Raw genomic sequence first — 21932 nt, 5'->3', positions numbered from 1 at the left:
ATTTATATATATATATATATATATATATAAATATATATGTATATATATATCTCGAATTTTGCCCAGTTTGGCAAACGTAACTCTTAAGTGTTAATTGTAATGTGTAATATGTGAGTTTTGTATATAGATTTTGTAAATGTTAAATGTTAAATATTTGTAGACGGTAAGCATAGCCTAAGCCAACTAGTCTTAGTTACAAAATGCGAACGAACAAACAGAGCAATAATAAAAGTTAAGACAAATATAAAAGAATAACAAACCGCGAACACATTCATTTTGCCCGTTTAAATGGGCAACGACAGAGACGCTTACAACAAAAAAAAAGAAATACAGAAAAACTAAAAAGCGTATTACACAATCAAATTTAATATTTGAAATTTTTTCAATAATTCCTTTTGTTTATTAAAATTGAATTAAATACAAAAATTGCCCAAAAATCGTAATGGGCTTGTGTCTTGACTTGAGCGGTCTACGCTTAGGCCATCATTGTTCGGTTCTGTTCTTCGCTGTATTAGCGCAGCCAACTTCACAGCTAAACAAATTGAGCAACTTGCAACCAAAGTCACCAGGGGGCGCTGTATTCCAACAACCCAAATTATATTTTAAGTTTGCCGCCAGGTGTCGCCCGCTGCTTAAGTTTCTTGTAATTTACGCTCGGTATTTTAACATTTAGCTGTATACTATGTTAATTTGCCAGTATGTAATTTAACAGTAACATTATCTTTTGTTAGCGATGTTATCAAAGTGTTTTCATACTCTGTAAAAAGAGCATTGTTTTATTGCGATTGAGTTATGAACAGATTAGTCATTCTGTCAGCAAATAATATTATATTAAACTTACTCATTGCTTGACATCTATAATATCAACTGTTCAGACTTGATGTAAAGCTGATATGTAACTGGCGATTCAATTGCATAGGGTATCTAACAGTCACCAAGTCACGCCAACAGTGGCATTCTGTCTTATTTTAACAGCTGGCTGTTAGTCTTATTGGACAGCTGCGCGAGTGCGGTTGTGAGAGAGAACTCGGTTGGCGATTGTATTTGTGCGAAAAGAAAAAAAGCGAAATACAATAAATTGAATTAAAAGGCGAGGCTTGTGCCAGTCAGCGCATTCGCTGAATATTATTTATTAGGGCATAGGCGAACAAATTCCAAAAAAAAACTCAACACCAAAAATTAATATTGATTTTGTGGCGTGCACAAAAAAAAAACTAACAAAAAAAGGCGACAAAAAGCAACCACTACGACTTCCAATAAGAGCCAAGATTATCTGTTGGTCTTGTTGAGAAATTTGCCAATTCTGCGACCACAACAACAGCAACAACAACAATGTAGACGCGTTTGTTGTTGTTGCTAGTAAGTGTTATTAACTAAGTCGAGTGTCAGTGTCGTTGTTAAAGTGCGAGCGAGAGCGAGCGATAAATGCAATAACAACAACGCCAACGCCAACAAAAGCAAAAGTTCAACACTGTGTCTGTGGTTGTGCGTGCGTGTGTGTGTGTGTGTGTATTTGAGAAGATGCAAAAGGCACACAAGAAAATGTGTTCAGCAAATTCAAATTGTCATTGAAAGTTGCTCGCAAAAAGCATACAAGAAAAATAAATAAATAAAAGGCGACCTAACCGGCAGGACGGCAGCTTTCTGGGAGTGGCCTTGGACTGCGCCTTAGCCATATTCCAATTGGATTGCGACCAACAAATAAAAATATATATATAAATACGCTATGTGGATACCATCGAACAACAAATACGGCGTCGGTGAGTAAAACAGTTCAAAAATTGCGTGTGCTTGTGTGCGTGTGTGTGTGTGTGTTTGTGTGTGTGTGTGTGTGTATGTATGTGGCTGTCGCATCCCTCGCTTATGGCCAAGGCCCAACAGCACCCCCTGAGCCGGTGTAACGGAGGTTTTGCTAAGCGGGGGGGGGGGGGGTCGGTGCGGTGCGCTGCGATGCGTCACGTGCACGATTACAACGCTTTGTTGTTATTGTTGCTTTGTAGCTGTTGTTGCTGTTGTTGCTGTTGTAGCCGTGCGTTGATTCACAGTTTTTTCCGCGAAACAGCGTGCAGCATCACAGACAGACAACCCCCCAGCAGCAGCAGCAGCAGCAACAACAATCACCTCCAGCCACCCACTGTAGCGGCGTGCCGGAAAGGCGGAAAAGCGATTTTTCTACTTATTTTTATAGCATGTTCGCTGCCGCTGCTGTTGCGCGCTTTCGTCCTCTTCTTCTTGCCATTTCTTTAGGCTTTTTATTTGCTGGCAGCGACGAATCTCAAAGAGATTTCTGTTTGCTGTTGTTCATGCTGTTGTTGCTGTTGTTGCTGCTGCGTTTTGATGTGTTTATGTTTTCATTTGCCCGTTAACCGCCCCGCCCCGCCCCGCCCCGTTGTCCGCCGTCCGTTCGCAATTGGCATCAAGCTCTCACTCGTGTTGCCAATTGTGTTGTGCGCCAGGTGTTGCCAATTTAAATGCCGCTGTAATTACCTAGCAACTGGCAACGTTGTTGCGGCTGCCACTGTAATCGTGACACTGGCGTCGTACAATAAACTTGTTTTGATAAGACTCGAGACTATGTACTGCCAGCAAATAAAAATGTATCTTTTCCTTTTCATACTCTACACAGGAAAGTATTATAATGTTGCTACGAAATGTGTAACTGCATAATAAATGTGCTATAAAGTATCAGATGCTATAAATTAAGCACGTATTTCTTCAGTCTAAGTTTTTATAATTTTCCTACTGAATATTTGCATAGGGTCGACATTTTGTTGTGTTGACTAGATAAATTACCAAAGCTCAAAATCAGACAAGGTCAAGGCGATGACGACAAACTACAAGAAGTTTCTTGCTTAAAAACTTATTTGTTTTTCAAGACTCTTTACTCATACTACACCTAATATTTTGGAGAGTATTGTTCAGCATCTTGTTACAAATAATTTGGAGAGACAATCGGCCAATGTTTAGTTTGCACTTATATCGGAATACTATATAGTTACTTTTTAATAGAATATGTGTAAGGGTATTTAAACTTAGGCATTTCGCAAACACAGTTCTTTCTCAGTTTTCACAAAGCTTGCTTGCAATTAGGTTATTTTTGTTGTTGTTGTCGTTTTAGTTGTTGTTATTGTTGTGTTTTCTCTGCACTCCATTTGTCTGTTTTATTTTCACATTATCAACGCACTCGTCATACTTTTCGCTTCAATGGCAACGCTTTACAAATGACAATTGCCTCGAAAGAAGTTGCCGCTGAAGCTGCCCCCGAACCTGCCCCCGAAGCTGCCCCTGAAGCTGCAGGCTTCACTTCCGTCTGCGCTCTGTGCCAGATAAGCGTAAGCTGTCATCTATATTTGCTTTGCTGCTGCTGCTGCTGCTGCTCTAGTTTCCACTTTTCATGCATCTGCTGCTGATTTGTGACATGGCAGCCGGTCAAAGTTTACTCAAATCAATCAGTCAGCCGTCAGCGAGGGCGTTTGGGTGGGGAGATCATCGACCAATGTAAACGCCATTAGCGGCTGGCACAGCCCAGCGAGCAACGCCCTAACCTTGCACAACAAACAGCCGCAGCGACTGCGGAACTGACTGTCATCCGACACGTGCTGCTCGGTTGCAGCTTTCAGCTTTCGATGCCTGGGCAATGGCTTCATTAACATCCGCATGCCGCAAGTCCAGGCCCGTCCAGGCACAGACCCTGGCCCGGCACACGTTCTTTGTCTGCTTTTGGAAGTAATTGCCAGCATTGTCAGGGCAACCAATCAGAGATTTTTAATACCCTGTACCAACTGAGTACCAGAGATGAGGGTATAATAAACTATGGCAAACAAGTGCAGCAAGCAACTAATTTCGCATGTCAAAAACAAACAGCTAAAGAATATTTTAATTCATGTTTATATTTATAAATACGTATAAAAAGTTTCAATTAAAATTCCAGCTTTTATATTAAAGTCAAACTCATACATAAAAGTTATAGGTAATATATCTTTTTCTACAAAAAAGTTTCTTATTTTTAGATAAAAGTAAAAGTTAAAAATTAAAGTAAAAATATTTTGGCTATATCTTTTTAATAACTTCATAAAATTATTTTTATATATTTGTTTTAGTTAACTTTCAATTCAATTCATAGTGTTTTACATTTATTCAGAAATTGAAAAATAAATATTTAAATCTTTAAAAAATAATAATAATAATATATATAATGAGGTTCAATTTGTATTTTGAAAAGTGATAACAGTTGCAGTTCCTCATGTAAATACAAATGTCTGTTGTTTGGTGCTGTTTTGCAGGGCATCTTATAGCCGTGCACACTCAGCTGGAGCTATTCCTTTTGCTCGCTCTCAATTACGCAGCTAGTCGGCGACAGTTTTGGGTGGTTGCATGCAACTGAAGCTGCTGGCGGCATTGTAGCTGGAAGTTGGTAGTTGGTAGCTGGGCCATGCGGGCAGTTTTATTTGTGCGCAGCGAATTGGCACAGGCCGCAGCTACTGAAAACTCTTGGCGCAACTTTGCCAAAAAAAAAAAAACAGAAAAAAAAACAAAATTCAAAAAATTTGTAGACAGGCGCAGACCGGATGTTGCCGATGCCTTTTCCAGTGAATTCCGTTGTTGTTGCCGCTTGCCGCTTGCTGCTGTTGCTGTTACTCCAAAAGGGGGCAAATTCGTTTTCAACTTTAATTTAATATTCATTTTATGCATTTGGCCACTGGCTGTTGTGTGTGTGTGTGTGGAGTCAGCGCACAAATTTGTGCAGCGTTTCCTTTTCGTTATGCAAACACAGATACATCGATGTGTGTGTGTGTGTGTGTGTGTGTGTGTGTGTGAGTGCGCATTAAATTGATTCATATTCATTGTTTAATATGCTTGGCGGCAACTTTGTGTTGCTACGCCCTACCTCGACCCCCGCAGCCCACAATCCTAACCCTCACCCTCGCCCATGCCCATGCCCCATGCCCCCATCTGTACTTTGGCTTCAATTCGGCATTTGCCTAACCATTATTTGTCTTTAACGATGTATTTATGATTTGTGCCATAGCACCATAGCACCTGTCTATGATTAACTACGCACACACACGCACACATAGGCACCCACACGCACACACATTTATCGCACTTCCGATTTGTGGCGCATTATCAGCCAGTTTACCGGATGAGGCACGTTTCTGTCGTGGATCTCTCTCTCCCCGCTTCTGCTTTACGCATTTATGTAAATGCAGTCCAAGAACTGATATGCATTTGTGCCCTATACGTTTCTATGAGCCACAGTTCCACCTTGCCTCGCGTCGGCCCCACAACGTCTGATAAATGTCTGGGCGATAAGACAGGCAAGCGCGCTCATAAAATCATAAACAAAATAAATAAGCGTCCAAATACGGGAATGCACGACTGGAATTGCGCGTTAGCCTAGCTAACAGCTAAAGATTTTATCTATACACAAAAACACGCAAGCACAAGCTTCCCTTGGTCCGATACACGGTAGGCAAATGCATTCTTTTTGAACTTCGCTGCTTAAAGTCCGATCTCTATCAAATTATGTGGATTTGGATACAGCATAGAAAAGTGTGCGTATACCAAAGCCTATGGCTATATCTCAATTAATTCCTGATATTCTCATACATACTCTATGAAAACTAGCTTCTGCCTGTCGCATTCATTTGTATCAAACCATTATACCCTTTTAACGTAATTCTCAGTTAGGGCAGGGTATTAACAGATTGTCGTCTACTTACTATATAGAAACTATATATACTATAGATACTATGACTTATACGCATGTGTATACAAATAATTAACAAGTTAATTGCACTTTGCTTCTGCTCGATGCCATAAAAACTGTCAACAATTTCGGTTTTTTGATAAGCAATTGTAAATTCGGGGTAGGATCTTGCCAACTGGCCACAATTCAAACTGATTTCACGCTCAAATTTGTGGGTTTATCTCATAAATAAATGTGCATTCAAATGTGAGCAAACATTTTGATTGCCAATTGAGATATTTATCATGCGGTCTTCCGCATTTGATTTTTATATTATGCAAATATTAAATACACATATGCAAATATTTAATAGGCTGCATATTTTTCATTGTGCGATGCACTCAATTAAAGTCCATAATATTGGCAGGCGTTTAAAAAACAGGCCGAAAAGTTGGCGCCGACTAACAGATGCTCTGTCAGCATTTCATAGTGAATTTAAGTTTAGGTGCAAGGTTAAAGGTCGTTTGACACAACAGCTTTAAATAAAATATTTTCCACCAATTTTCCGCCCGTATGGGTGGATTTATTCACAGCTTAATCTTCAATATTCTAGTATAAGCTAAGCTTAAGCAATGTCTGTTAATGTAAACGTCTGTTTCTATAAGGATTTTCTTTTATTAACAAACAAATATACCCTCTGAGCATAGGGTATAGAACTGCATATTGCTCGTTTTAGCAGCATGCTAACACGTTCTCATATAGGTTCTGTCTGAGTATGTGTTCGCATGCATATGTGCTTGTGTGTGTGTGTGTGTGTGTTTGTGTGCCTGTAGGAAAACATGATGTCAGATGCAGTAATGAAAAGCTGCTCGTCAACCAGAGAATGGAGAACGTTGAGCAAGAATTAAACATTTGATTTGCTGCTACTCAACGGGAGAGGAAAAGTAGCTGACAACTGTTTTGTTTAAGTATTGCGCATTCCGTGACCAACTCCAGCATTTAGTGCCTCGTCTAATGACATCTGATTGACATTGAGGCCACGTTTCCTGTGGGCGTAGCTCGCATCAATGGATTGATATATGAAACGCAGCTAGATAACTTTATGCCCAGCGAAATGTTTTTTATTCATCATTTCAGCTTTCAACACTTCGCCTGTTTATAAGTGCCTCGAAAACTATCTTCAGCATGTGTAATACCCTACGAAATGTGTGCGAATGGGTTTGGCATAGCTCTTAATCACTTCTTGTTTTACTCTCTGCGCTGAGCCCCTCTGGTAGCTGCTTGACCCATTTACCAGCTCCCTTTAGGCTAGAACAATGCCCCGCCCTTGCCACATGACCAAACTGGGTGCCAAACAACACAATTAATTAATTAAATTCTTGAGCCCTCGGCGCGCAGAAGGGTCAAGTGTGAAGATTCTCCTTTGTGGCTTGCCAGCTCCCAATGCTATTATTCGCATGCCCTGCATTGTATACCCTTTAGATTGAGTACCTTTCGGCTATGATTGACTACCTTGGCATAAGCCGCTTTTGTGGCCCACTCCATTTTATATTCATATTTTGTTATACAGTTGATGGTTTATTTAAAAAAAAAAACAAAATTAAATAAAAAATAGCCCAGTCATAAAATGTCCATTTCAAACAAACGGCAGGTTGCCGGTCCAAATTTCATTTTTTTCCATACTTAGATTTGTTTATTTACTTTGTTATTTTACTCACCAAGGAAAGGGCAATAATAATAAATTTTAAGAAACAAAGAAAATTCAAATGAATATGTTTTGACAATAATAATATAAATTGTTCTTTTGTTTGATTTTTTTTACGACAATGGTGTCATATGTCGGACTAGAAATTTAGAGATCAAACTCCGTGATGACACAATTTCTTTTTTTTAGTTAAAATTAAAAAATGATGTGTTTTTTTTTTTGTAATATCTTAAAACAGAAGTTGTTTGTGCAATATATTAAATAACGCGAGGTGACAATTCGAACGGCCTTTTATAAACATGAAGTTGACACGACTTGCATTTGCAACATTATTCATTTGATTTGTTATGTCAACGGGTAATTTCCTTTAGATTATATATGTATATTCATATAAAGATATCCATATACTCATATTCATGTGTTTATACATTCATAATCTTTTTCATTTTGCCATACATATTCCTGTTCATGTTCTAGTTGACATACCTTAATAAATACAAATCATACGTATATCATAATCACATTTACATTGTCATATCTATTCAACATATTCATGTTTATTTTCAAATACATATTCACAGTAATTTCTATATGCATAATTTTATATCTAGCGTTCATTTTACCACTAGAATGCAAGCCTAGATCCTATTTTAAGTGCATTTATAAATGAAAAGTAGTTCTCACAAAGGAAAGGGTATCTATGCATCTAGTTTGCTTATAGCTTATTTTTTTCTGGTTTTAATCCATTTGATGACGATGCGGCAAAAACTGACGTACAAGATGCCTTTTGCTATTTCGTTTTTAGAGAGAGACAGAGAGAGAGAGAGAGAGAGAGAGAGACAGGAAGGCAGAGAGAACTTGGACTGTAATTTTATAGAAGTGCTTATGTTCACATACATATGTATTTACGTATACGTATGTATGTAATAAAGGGGTTCCATGCTTTGAGAGCATGTGCATGTATGAGGCGCTCATTGCGCTAATGCAGCCAGCTCTTTTATTTAATTTAAAATTATTTTCCAACTGTCGCTGCCGTTGGCTCTTCTTGTGTTTTCTTCATTTTTGTTTTTGCGTCCACTTGGCTTAACGACTTTTTTATTTAAATACGTTTGTTGACATTGCGGACTTGTCTTGCTCGTTCTATCCCGCTCTCTTTGCTCTCTCCATCTCTTCTCTTTATGTTTGCGCTTTGTTGTTGCTGAACAAAGTGAAACTCTGGCAAATCCCATTTGTTGTGCACCTGAAGTACTTTATCAAAAGCGCAATTAAAGGGCAACGGTAATTATCTGCCCTACCCGCTACTCCCCTCTCCACTCGTATATGCCCTGGGGCCATTCTCAACTATTTCAGGCTATGAAATATTAAAATTTTTTCCGCATTTTCATTAAATGCGCGTTGATGTCTAAGCGACGGCTAAAAAATGCTCATTAGAATTATGCGCGGCTCTAAAGCCGGATGCTTGTGGGTGGGTGGATGGGCTGTTAATATATATACATATATATAATGTGTGAGTGTGCGTGTGTGTGTGTATATATATATACATACATATGAAGTCGTCGCAGGGCGGGGCGGGCCCAGCTCGACGCCTGTCTAATGTGACTGACCTAAATAGTGCGACGGTTGGCACTGTGCCCGCCTGTAACTGCCACAGTGTGTGTGTGTGTGTGTGTGTGTAGTGTGTGTGGTGTGTGTGCTCATTTGCTTGAGTGTTTGCTTGCGCAAGTTGAAGTGCCTGAAGCCCAAGCTTAAATCCAAGCGGCCCTCCCTCGCTGCCGCATCCATTTAAATTATAAAATTTAGCTATTTAGCAGCTTGAAATCCATTTAAATCCGACGGCGACTCCAGCCAAGGCGGTTGCAAAAGTAACGCGGCAGCCACGAAAATGCTGAAGCAGGAAGACGCAGATGAAGTCGCGGCAATCATAATGCACAGCAGCAACAGCCACAACATTAGCTACAATTTAATGTTGCTCGACCAAAAACTACCCTGTGTCCTGACACATATTCGTATTGAATCTGAAACAAACAAAAACGTCTTTCAAGCAAAATCGAACATTTCAAGACAAGTTTGTGCATATTAAACTTGACAAGTTCGAATTCATTATGATTTCGGTATACCCAAATATATATAGAAAGGTTTTCTATAACTTCACCATTTTTGCATCATTTAATTGTTAAGAGCGGAATCATATACATATTTTATATGTTAGAATTTGAAATAAATTAATCTTGATGTTATAACGCTTTATGAATCTAGCTTTATATGACATATTCTTAATAAAGAAAGATTGTAAATGATCGTATGGAGTCGTCTGGAGAAAATAGTGCAAGATTTTAGATGTTTGAAATCAATAATATATACCATATTAGCGGCTCTTACCCAGCTTTGTCAGAGCACATTTATATTTCATTTAGTTTTTTAATCATTAAAATTTAATTCGAATTTAATCGGATTCTATACAAAATCTAAGCTTAGCGACCTCAAAAAATCGACAGACACATGAATCCACAGTTCAGTTAAACTCGACGTTCTGCTCAAACTATCTTTATAAGAACGAAAGCTTCGTTGATTTTGCAATTATTATTATACCCGCTTTCACTCACTTTTTATAGGGTACGTGGCATAACCGCAGCAACAACAGCAGGAAGCAGTTTGCCCATTTTCATCGCATTGAAGCATTTCATTTGACAGACAGCCAGACAGACTGACAGACAGCCATATAGCACTTACATACATTCAAGTATGCCCCCCTTTCCCCCTTCCACCAACCTATACTACACTGCCCGCTCTCTACGCTCTGTCTTATGCCTGGTTGTGCGTTTTATTAGCTCCTTTCGTTGATATGCTAAGGCCGTGCTCGCTCGTTTGTCTTTCAGCGCGCGCAAACACACACCAACACACATATACATATACCCCTACACACACACACACACACACGCACACCTACAGCCCGCTTCCCTGGCAGCGGAGAGCAACATGCTCTTGCGGCGCCGGCCGGACTCCAGTGCGTGCCTCGCATATGTAATTGGCTGGCATGGCGGCCACGTTGCGGATTTATATGTCTACTTATCAGCAGCTTCCCTGGCCGAAGCTTCAGCACCAGCTTCGGCTTCAGCTGAAGCGCTCACTCTTTATTGTTCATTGGTTGCAAGCAAAGTGTTCAATTGCTGGCGTGCCCAAGTGCCAAGTGCTGCTTGTGGCAGTTGTTGTTGTTGTGTTATTGTTGCCGCTGCTGCTCCTGTCTGGCTGCCTGGCTGCCTGGCTGGCAGCTCTTTGGGAGACACACACCCCCTATATGCATGAGTATTTTGTTTCCAAAGCCATTTGCCTATTTATAGTTGAAGTATTTATTGTTGTTGTGCCACTCGTGGCATGCTCAAGTAGCCACTCATGGAGGCACTTTAATTGCCTGCAATCGCCTGACTGTTGCCTGGCGTCTTCCGCCCCATCACTGGCAATGTCATGGCCAACTGGCGCAACTGGTTGTTATCAACGCATCTAAGATTTATTCCAGCTCATTCTCCATTTGTTTTTTTTCCAGCCATACACAACTGGCATGGCGACGTGCGCTTCGGCCTGCCCCTGGATGTGGGCGACTCTGTGGATATTGTTGAGGAGTGCAGGCACTGGTTTCGCGGCTCCTGTCCGCGCAGATCACGTGCCGTTGGCATCTTTCCCAAAACCTACATACACATCAAGGATCTGTCGAAAATCGATCCTGTCGTTGCCGAGTGCACCCAAGTGCTGCGCGAATGGTCAGAGATCTGGAAGCGTCTCTATGTGGTAAGTGTCTGCAGATAAATGTAGAATCATTTTTAATTGACACTTCTTCGGACAGGATCGCGAGGCGTACAAGTTTCAGACGCTCCGCAAAGTTATGTACTCCATTTTGGAGAGTCGTCGCGAGCTTCTAGGCGCGACCATGACACAGGATCAAACGACTGAGCTGCAAATGGTTGTGGTCTCCAAAATTGACTGGGGCAATCGGTAAGTCAGAGAGCTAACATTATTCAAAAATATGCCCAATATTTGTATACAAATTTATATACATTTAATTCTCCAAAATCCATTGCAAATAAGTTCTACCAGAAATTTTTCTCTGTACTAGGCCTATAGAATTACGAGGAACTCTAAGATTTCAGCTGCTATCAAAATTTCGGTTCAGTTCGAGGTTTCAAGATCAACATTTCCAGTTCCCGCCTAGCAACCCAATCTCAACTGGTTCCCTAAAGTTAGTTAGTGTTATACAATTATGCCATACACATACATATTCCCCTTTGTTTTAAAATGTCAAGCTATACTGAGAGACTCTTGAGTATATATATATATTCATAATTATGCAATATTTGAGTGAAGCTGAGTCAAGGCAAATTTCAATTACGTCATGCTTCTTAAAATTTGTATTTAAACTATGATATGTATATCTTAATATAGTAAATTTCAAGAGCATATATTAAGTGGGGCTCTATAATGCTGAGTCATGCCTTGCCCTGATGTTGCCCAATTCTAATAAGTCAATGGCAAACGATGAAGAATTTATAAATATATATATGTATATATCGAATTGAGGGTGTTCTTCAAAAAATCGATCCAAACGAATATATCTGTGCAAATCATTTTGAATTATGCAAAATCTTCTTAATGAAATAAACTGCAAGATCTTCATAGATCTTAATTGCGTACCCGGATGTTATAAGTCTCATACTGAAGTTTATCATTTGAAGAATTCTAAGCACATCTAGAGTTTAAAAAGTATCCTCAGCCTCTCTGGTACCAGATATATGGGAAACCCTCTATTCGAAAATATGCTTCTCTGAAACGTTTCAAACGTATTGAATTAGACGGAAATTGAATAGACTCGTATTTCATATTTATTACAATTTAAAACTTAGATAGTTTGTTTTCTTTTTATGTAAAATGTGTTCTTTTCTAGCAATAATCACAATAATTTTGTTATAAACAAAATTGCTTAAAATTACATACATATGTGTGTGTGTGTGTGTGTGTGTGTGTATACTAAACGTTAAGACAAAAATAGCGAGAGCATTTTGCTTTTGTTTTCATATTTTGTTATTGTTTTTTTTTTTTTGTTGTTGTTTATAATTCGATCACTACAATATAGTTGCAAATATGTCTCTTCTGTGTATATATATATATATATATATATAGATCATATACATATGCATATATGTAGATCAACGTTTCGTGAGCTGCGATCTTGGCTTGATCAAAGAGCAAAAAACTATAGAGCTAAGCGGTAAACTAAATTGTATATATTTAAATGGCGCATCATTGTTAACTTTACTACGGATACAATTTTGTATTGGGTAGTAGTATAAGCATATATCGGATAATTCATATTCATTATCGTTTCACAAATCCAACCTACAAATTGCACGGTCTGCCTGTGTGTGTGTGTGTGTGTGTGTGTGTATGTGTGTGTTTGAGTGTCTCTCCCTCTCTCTATCTCTCTCTTTTTCTCATTTAACTTGCACTTTCTCAAACTCTCTCTCTCTCTCTTTAAGTGTGTGTCTAAGGGCTTTTGTTTTATATAGGCGTTAAAATTTTGCTAAAGAATTCTTTTTGTTTTTTTTTTTTATGTTTGTTTCGTTTTGTTTTTCTTTTATCTGACGTTTCCTCGAATTCCATGTTTCCACTTAAAAACAGTCTTAGAGATGTACATACATATGTTGTATATATTATATTAGAAAGCCTAAAAGCCTAGAACACCTACGACGAAAAAAAAACACCTTCGAATTGGTCACATCTCTGGCTACAAAATATTATTGAGAAATCATTGAAATTGTATATTAGCGCCAAATAGTTGCTATAGCGCCTATGTCTCGGTCTCCTTGCCGCCGAACAGCTCGGCGGGCGGATAAATTGAATGGCTAATGGGATTCATTTCCAGTGTCGAGGGGGCAGAGGGTGTGCGTGAGGCGGCCATCAGGCTGCACAACTGTTGCAGCATATCGCCGTACGATCGTGTGCTTAGATTCTGGCTAAGGAAGTGCAAGATCAAGAAGTCGCCAATCTGCAGCAAAATACAACAAAGGGATTTAACATATCTATAGCACAAAGTTTATAGTCGAAACGCACCTCCAAACTCCGCACCAGTCCGGCAATTTCCTTGCGCTGACCCGAGCGATAGGAGCGCTTGATGATCGTCTCGCGTGTGGTGGGCATCATGATAACCACCAGGGAATAGAGCACAGCCACGCCCGAAATTGTGGCCAATATAATGAACCAGAACCTGTTGCATTAGGAACTCCATTAACAAATAATCTCGATTTGGTTTTGTGTCTGATCTTACCACAGGAATATATAGATCTTCTCATTGAGTATATTCAGAGCTAGCACACAGAGTGTATCGTGTTTCTGTAGGGAACCACTTGGACCAAACTTACGGAATGTACACTTGGTCAGCCTTGGAAAGATCTCTATCATGGGATCGAAACGCATATTCTGATCCATATTGGAGAACTTGACGACATCCGTACCATAGGACATAAAAGCACCGCCCAGAAACTTATCCACCATAAAGATATTGACGATCACATTGACAAAGTTCAACACCTCGCAGAAGAAATATGCAAACGAGTAGCCATTGTGCGTGTTGAGACTTTCCATAAAGTATTTAATGATGCGATCCTGTCGATCCTTTCGATAGTCCTCCGGCACCGAGATCATGCCGCGCAAGCCATCAGTTATCATGCGTATTTTACCATCCTCCATATTCTTCCAGATCCAATGGGGCACATAAAACATAAGACCCTACAAAATAGAACGCATTTAGTCAACATTCAATTTAGCGCTTTGGACACGCAGAGTTACCTGAAAGAACAGCACAAAGGGCACCCACTGATAGTAGCTATGATAGCGCTTCTCCTGGCCATACTCATTGCCCAGACCATGGCCGGCGACATCGGTGCCAATTTGCCTATGCTGTTGACCGGGTATCGTGAAGGTATATGTTATCCAGCAGAATGTGTTGATCACATGCATGGGTATCGAGCCATCGTTGATGCAGCTAATCGGATCACCTGCAAGTGCATATTAATTATATATAAGCAGGCAGTTGGCCGTGTTTTAAACGAAGTACCCCAATGGATTGATAGCTCATAACTATAAGCTTAACTAACAATAATCAAATGCAGTCTTTAGTAGATGAGTGGACCCAGTCTATGACTAACAGCTGAACAAGAAAGTTCCGGGGTCGGATCCCACGCCTTGGCTTTGCAGACGGCCATAGTTGCCAGTGTTATGCAAAATATTTGCTTGATTGTTTTTAGCTATATGCTGCACTTACAATAATAATAATATGAATTAGTTTTTTGTGCTATGCATATCGGGAATTTGAACCGGTGACCTCGGTCGGTGTGTACATCTAAATCAAATGCACTGTATGTTGTATTCCTCATTCCATTTCATTTGAGTGCAGTCAAATTTCGTTCATCAACGTCAAGTGGCATTAAGCCAATCTAAATCTCTAACCCTGGTCATAGGAATGTTCTCTATGGGTGCTGACAACCTGATGATGGGTGTGCCGGACCAGCTAGAATCATGCGCGTGCTCTCCTTCCCCCCCCTTCCCCCCTTTCTCTCTCTCTCTCTCTCTCTCTTTTGCTCTTGCGTAAACAACTAGCTAATGTAATGAAGGGGGAGGGGTGCGAAGTGCGCGGTGCTTTGGGGTTTGTATGAAGTTTCCTAGAACCCAATTGTCAATATTTATATTGGCACCATATACGTTTGGAGCGCTTCTTTTAAATGCACAAACATTGGCTCTGGCTGCGTCTTTTGGCCATAAATCAACTCCGCAAACGGGCTCAGACGTGCGGTTGTGGCTGGCCACACGAAAAAGCTTGTTGTCTGGCTTGTTTCATTTATTTCGGACCGCTACATGGATCTTCACACAGCCACGACACGCAACCACCCGCTGTGACTCACACTGTACCCATTTGACTCATTCGAGTCATTTGAGTGTTCGTCTGAAATCTGATGAACGTGCCACAGGCATTTGCGGACCATTGAGTATTGGGCAAGCGCAAATGAGTTTCAAAATTCAATAAGCAGTAAGTTGCTTTCTACTCTACTTACAAAAGGCAAGCAGGGTATATTCGGTAAATTGGGCAATGATGTTTCAGTATTAGGATATGAACTACCTGTTTTATTAACCTGCTTTGTTCGGCTGCTTTTACATTGGGTACGGTTCGTAGTGGGTACGATCGTAAAATATTAACTAGCAGCTGTCTTCCCTTCTGTTTTCAGCTGTTTTTACACTGGGTACAGATGTTTCTCAGTGTTAAGATATGAACTACCAGCTTTATACTATACTATACTCAGCAGCTTTTACACTGGGCACAGAATGTTTCGCAGTATTAAGATCTGAACTATCTTCTATATATTCTTCTGTTCTCCATATCTTTTACATTGGCTACAGCGTATGGCGTAGTCGTGTATGGCCGCACACAATCTTTTTAGTTCTTTTGTTAACTCTTTCTGCTGCCTTAGCGCATTTCGTGTAATTGCATGCACAAATATGGCCAAATGCATGGCTAACACATTTGCATAGACTGCACTAATTTTCACAGGTATCGAGGCGAGTCGTGTTTAAGAAAATAACAACAAAAAAAAAGCACTTACCAATCAAATTGTTGGCCGTAACAATAATGCAACAGGTGAAAAGTATGGCTGTGGTAATCCTATAATGACAGCGAAAGACCATATTATCGATGACCGCCTTGTCCAGCAGATAGCGTATCTTGATGAAGCTGGAGACAGCCGAGACCATGCCAAAGACTGCCATGATTCTAGCTGCTTCTTCTTCTTCTACTTCGGATTGTTATTGCTAATTGATGTTGTTGTTGTTGCTGTTGTTGTTGTTCCCAGCTAAGCTGTAAATAAGAGGAAACATTTATGTTTTTAGTTGCCGATTATGCAATTAGACGCTGACAATAGGCTGTAATGTGGAAATTTATATGGTGTAACTGTGTGTATATCTCTCTGTGTGTGTGTGTGTGTGCGTCTAAGTTCTGCGTTATCTGGCACAACACACAACGTGACATATTTGAAATGATGATGCACGACTACAGCACACATTTCCGCTGGCTGCCTCTTATCGGCAAACTACAAGCCGCACTTACAATTAGGTAAGTGCTCGCTCTCTCTCTCTCTCTCTCTCTCTCTGTGTCTGAGGCCCGAAAGTCAGGCATAGACAGATCTGTTTTTTTTTTTTTCGTTTCTTTAACTATTTTATTTATTTTGTGGCACAATCTAATCTAATCTTTGTCTTCTGTGCACACACACACACACACACAAGTTGAATGGCCTCAAAGCGAGTCTTGGGCCACCAGCAGAACCGGTAAATTGTGGCTCTGGTTAAAGCTTTTGTCAACCCACGCATAAATTTCACTTTGGGGCAAGTCTGTTTATATGTCTGTATATAAACTATACGCATATACAAATCTCTCTGTGCACACACTTGAAAGTCAAAACTCTTGTATAGTCCTCAGCTATATATATATACATATATATGTACATATATGAGCTAACGACTCGAATTCGATCATATAAGATCGAGATCAGGTTCTGTTTGGCTTTTGTTTTCTTTTTTTTTTTCATTTCTTTTCAATTTTTTTTTTTTTTTCTTTTGAGTTTCTTAGCTACAAAATTCTTTGGCGCTTTTGTTTATATGCAAATTTTGTCGTGTTTGTTGCTGTTGTTTTAAATTCGAGCTGTGTGTCTTTCATTTCAGCAGCGCATATCGCATAAATCTCCAATACACACACACACACACACACGCGCACACACATAGAGTCGTCTCTGTCGCACACACGCTGCAATTAAAGTCAAAATGTATCTGCATCTGCGCAGCGGCCGCGGCAGCTACTCCTTTTTTTTTCAAAATGCAGCAGCTTCTGCCTTCAGCACTGAGCATTGAAAGTTACACATAATGCTTCATGCCCTGCACACACACACACACAACACACACACCCATGCACACACACACCATGCACAGAGGGAGAGAGAGAGAGAGAGAGCCAGGCACTTCATTTTAACTTCAATTCTTTTGCTGCTGCTGCTGCTGCGGCTGCTTTTTTCTTTTTTTTTTTCGATAAATTTTTCAAAAAACTGGTTTTTAGGTATTTTCTTTTTTTTCTGTGCGAGAGCGAGAGGCTTCCAAGTTCGGCTCGGGTCGGGTCGGTTAGTGTATTGCCACTGTTGCGCTTTGCTGCCGTTTTTTCATTTTTTTTTTTAAGTTTTTTTTTGCGCTACCAAGATTAGCTTAGCCTGGTTGCAGCTTTTTGGGCCGCTATTCTTGAAAGTGATTCCTTTGCTGCTGCCAATTTGGCATTTCGCGTACAAATTTATGGCCACTTTTGACACATTCAAGAAACTTGTTTTAAACGCGTTGCGGCCCATTAATTTCGCGGCCTTTATTATTGTTAATATTTATTGTTGTTTCGAGTTTTTACACTTTGTTGCAAATTTTGTTTGGGCTATTCGCTCACACATACACACACACGCACACACACACACACACAATCGCCTCAGCTGTGTTGGTTGCATTTGTAATTGCATATGTATCTGTATCTACAAATGTGTATGTGCGTGTGTGTGTGTGTGTTTTTTTGTGTGTAATGTAAAACTGCAGCTTGATGTTTGGCTGTGATTACCGTTTTCTAAATATGTGCAGCTGCGCTCAGCGGCGTTCCAAAACCTACTGAATCTGAGCCGAAACGCTGCCAGGTTCGAGCAGCAGCAGCAACAGCAGCAGCTACACACACAGATACGCGCGGTCTCTCTAGAGCTCAGATACACCCCCTCTCTTGCACTCTCTGGCTCTGGTGGCTCTCTCTCTCTCGTCGCTCTCTCTCTCTCTCTATATCTCTGGGAACCAGTTGCTTGATCGCAATCGCCGACTGGTTCCGGCTCATGTCTTGGAAATAACGCTCAGATTGCATTTGCACGGCCTGGTTACCTGGGCGCAGTATCGGCCACCACCTCCAGGTAGAGCGCTTGCATCGCTTATTTATTTAGCCCGGCATTAGAGCAGGCAAATGGCATTCAGCGTTGATTTACTTACTTGCTTAACCCCCGACCATGACAACATACCTACATACATTCATATGCATATACATATATCTGGATCGAAAGTTATCTTGCCTCGCTCCACATTGTCAGCAACAGCCGATCCAAAATTTATTGCTTCATAAGAAACCTGCTGCCGCGACTGCGCCCACTGCCACAGCGCTGTGTACAACTCTATCGGTTCTGGCTTGGATCTGGGCCTGGTTTTGGTTCTGGCCGCGGCTAAAGCACATTGTCTGAACGCAACGTTAGCCGAAATAAGTGAACAGTCGCCTCAGTTTGGGTTTGTTAAGCCATTGAATACCCTTTGCGACACGATTAGCACAGCTTAAACAACTCATAAAATTGTCTTACTTAAAGTTAAACTGAACTTAATCTAGCTTTATCATCTGTAACCAGACATTAGATTCGATTTCTATCTAAATCAAAACTCAAAAAATTGTTTTTTCTATGGCCATTAAAAAAAACAAAGCTTTTGAATGTCTCAGTTGAAGGACTCTTCAGTGCTCTTTAAATATTATGGTAATATTTTCCAAATATGCTGTATACTGATATTGTTAATATTTAAGAGCATAAATCCAATTACATGGCTTAGATCTTTCACAGAAGCATTAAAACATCGAAGCTCTCAAAGAGAGCTGCATTCCTTTCTGGTCCTGACCTCTTCCGCTCGAAAGCCGCATTAACTCTTCATTCCTATCTTTGAATGTCAAAATTTTACTTTCAACTCAACACACAAACGATTTATATCATCTTTTATTTTTATTTTTATGCATCTAATTAATTTGTATGCATCTATTATACATTTTTTGAGCCTTAGAGAAAACTAGGAAAATATCAAAATACTTTTTACTCGACATATCCTGGTAGAGTATACTAGAGTTTTGTCATGATAATATCATGCAAATTATGATAATAAGCAACTTTTCTGTATTTCAACTTATCAGGACAAAAATCGGCATTAATTGGTTTTACTAGGCGGCTCCTATGAGCTGTAGGTCTTCAAGGATATATGTATTTCAGCTTTGCGTGCTTTCTTGCTAATGATCTTACTAAGATCTGAAGATCTTATAGGCATGTTAAGCCCAGAAATAAACTGTTTTTAATACCTTAGTCATTATTTTGAAGAGCATTCATGTTTCGAGCCAAGTTGCCTAGACTGTGTTGCCTACGTGCCTGCTCAAGTGCGGCGGACCAAGTGCGTCTGTGCGTACGTTGCGCTCTCCAGAGTTAAAGTGTGTCGCTGGGCTGTCGATTGTTGCAGCGGCGCACACACCAACACGCACACACCATACACACACACGCACACGCACATCTAGTGCAATTTGCATGCCGAGAACTAGTGGAGCCGGCTAGAGCAAAACAGGCGACCAACTTGTTGCCAGGCGTAAATGCCCAACGCCTGCTCCACCTTTTGGTTAACCCCTTTGCTGGAGCTGCTGCTGTTGCGGCAACTTGTTGGTCAGATGACTCAGCCATTTCGGGTTGGCTTTGGTCGTTTTGGACTCTGCCATAATGAAATGGCATTTCGTAATGGCTGCTGTTGCATGTCCTGGTCCGATCGCTTGTTGTTTGTTTATTGTCTGCGGCTGTTGCCCGTTGCCTGCCACAAGTTGCCTGTGCTGGTTTCTATAGCTGCTTGAAAATGTATCTCACAGCTACACACCTTTTATAAAGACATTAAATACGAGATATATGGCATGTGTGATTGTGATAAAAATGTATCTGTTACTGCTGCGACCTGTAGATGCAGATACAATGCCCAACAACGTGTTGCCCTTGTTGTTGTCGTTGTTGTTGCTGCTTGTGGTTGACAGCGCTGCTGCTGCTTATCGATGTGTAAATAATTAATTTTTTTCTCTCTCTGTATCGCCTTTGCAACGCCTTGCCTGTTGCTTCTACAGCTTCGAGCTGTATCTGCTTTCGTATCATATCTTCAATAGAATTTTCAACACTTTAAATTGAAATTGGTTCTCTACGCCGCATGACGCCTAATTAAACAACAAATTTGTGAATTTATTAAGATAAAAATTATAAATCACGCATTTACACGCACACACACACACACACAGGCCAAGCATCTTTTTGTTTTAGATACTTTTGCTTGTTCACCTGTTGAGCTGCGTTGCGGGACTTAATTAAAAACAATTTAAAGGGTTCATTACGCGTTTGGCTACCGTATGTATCGCTCGTTCGTTCAGCATTCGGTGGCAGCTCGGGGCAGCTCGGGCGCAACTGCGCACGCGCGCGCGCGTCTCGCATTTTGCTCCTCTCATATTTTGGTATCCATGAGATACATTTTGAGGCGCAAGGCATTTCTTTTGCTCACGTCAACTGCACACAGCTACCCAGTTGCCAGTTGCCCAGTTTAAGGCGTAACAGAGGTGGCTCAACGCACACATATGCACACTCACACACACGCACACACAGCTATGGCAAAGAGCGCGTTGCTCTTGGCCGGTTCCAGTTCCAAAATGGAAACCACATTGTTTTTTTTTCACTCTTAAGCACTGGTAACTCTCTCGCGCTGGCCACCACTCTGGCGCTCTCGCACACTCTCCCGCTCTCGAGCAGCAGAAGAACAACAACAACGACAAAGTCGTTTAGGCCTCGTTAACAAAAAAAAAACGGCTTCTTGAGCTGCTCTGGCCAACGCGTTGGAAGACTCGCCTAGACACGCTCGCTCACTTGCCATCTCTCTCGCTCCGCCGTCTCGCTCGCTGCGTAAGCCAGGTAGAAAACTCAAGCGTAGCCGAGGTAGCAACATCGTCGACGACGTCGGCAACATATTGCTGATGACGTTGGATGGGCTCTCGCTGCTGTTGCTGCCGCTGCTGCTGCTGCTGCTGTGGCTGTGGCTGGCAGGTTAAGTCGCGTATGCGCCACCGGAATGCCGTGAACCCATTACCTGTGCCTGTGCCTGTTGCTGGTGAATGTGTATGTGCCTCGTTGGCTGGCCCGGTCGAATCGGGTTGGCCGCAAGACGGGCAGCTACTTTGTAAGCCAAATTTATGCGTCATATCATGCGGATCCAATGGCAATGCGAGAGAACTTTAACTTTAACGTTAACGCCGATCATCACAATCTAAATATCTCTCGGTTTTTTGTTTTTCCTTCTATTTTTTGGTTTTTTTTTTTTTTTTTTAGCCTGAAACTGAAACTGGAAGCTGTTAACACGTTAGAACCTAATTTATAAGGCTAGCGGAGCTGTTGTTATTAAGATGACAATCTTAATTCTAGCTTGACATATTCTTTTTGTACGAAATGTATTCGAAATGTGCAGATCTTTGAATTATGATGAAATTGAAGCATTTCAGAAATGACCCAGTTGACCTTTTAGATTGGAAGGTGATGACAAAATTAACATTGCATACACTCAAAATAATAATATATATTATCTATATATTACAAACTTTAGAAATATTCCAGATTTAAATTGATTTTTATG

General features: G+C 40.6%; 2 protein-coding genes across 2 annotated transcripts in view; one reads left to right on the top strand and one right to left on the bottom strand.

The window, feature by feature from the left end:
- Positions 1–999: 999 nt before the first annotated feature.
- Positions 1000–21932, top strand: part of spg (dedicator of cytokinesis spg) — a 30662-nt gene continuing 9729 nt past the window's right edge. Inside the window, exons 1-3 of the mRNA XM_032433709.2 lie at positions 1000–1760; positions 10936–11177; positions 11233–11381. Of these exons, the coding sequence (XP_032289600.1) occupies positions 1727–1760; positions 10936–11177; positions 11233–11381 (425 nt within the window). The 5' untranslated portion in view covers positions 1000–1726. The remainder of the gene's footprint in view (positions 1761–10935; positions 11178–11232; positions 11382–21932) is intronic.
- Inx3 (innexin 3) lies at positions 12914–18160 on the bottom strand. Its single transcript, XM_002053923.4, has 6 exons — positions 18070–18160; positions 16037–16287; positions 14229–14437; positions 13708–14168; positions 13494–13647; positions 12914–13428 (listed from the first exon to the last, which is right to left on the bottom strand). Exons 2-6 carry the CDS (start codon positions 16197–16199, stop codon positions 13231–13233), a joined length of 1185 nt encoding a protein of 394 aa, XP_002053959.3. The 5' UTR covers positions 16200–16287; positions 18070–18160; the 3' UTR covers positions 12914–13230.

Source organism: Drosophila virilis, chromosome 2, assembly GCF_030788295.1.
Source record: "Drosophila virilis strain 15010-1051.87 chromosome 2, Dvir_AGI_RSII-ME, whole genome shotgun sequence".
Lineage (NCBI taxonomy): Eukaryota > Metazoa > Arthropoda > Insecta > Diptera > Drosophilidae > Drosophila > Drosophila virilis.
The sequence above is the reverse complement of the archived record's forward strand: the minus strand, read 5'-3'. Positions and strand labels throughout refer to the sequence as shown.

What these genes read in the sequence shown, in the direction of transcription:
- Inx3 (XM_002053923.4), bottom strand. Translation starts at nt 16,199, where the DNA reads ATGGCAGTCTTTGGCATGGTCTCGGCTGTCTCCAGCTTCATCAAGATA. An exon ending in CCTTTGTGCTGTTCTTTCAG is followed by an intron (nt 14,169 to 14,228) that starts GTAACTCTGCGT and finishes TCTATTTTGTAG; the next exon opens with GGTCTTATGTTTTATGTGCC. An exon ending in AAGATCTATATATTCCTGTG is followed by an intron (nt 13,648 to 13,707) that starts GTAAGATCAGAC and finishes CTAATGCAACAG; the next exon opens with GTTCTGGTTCATTATATTGG.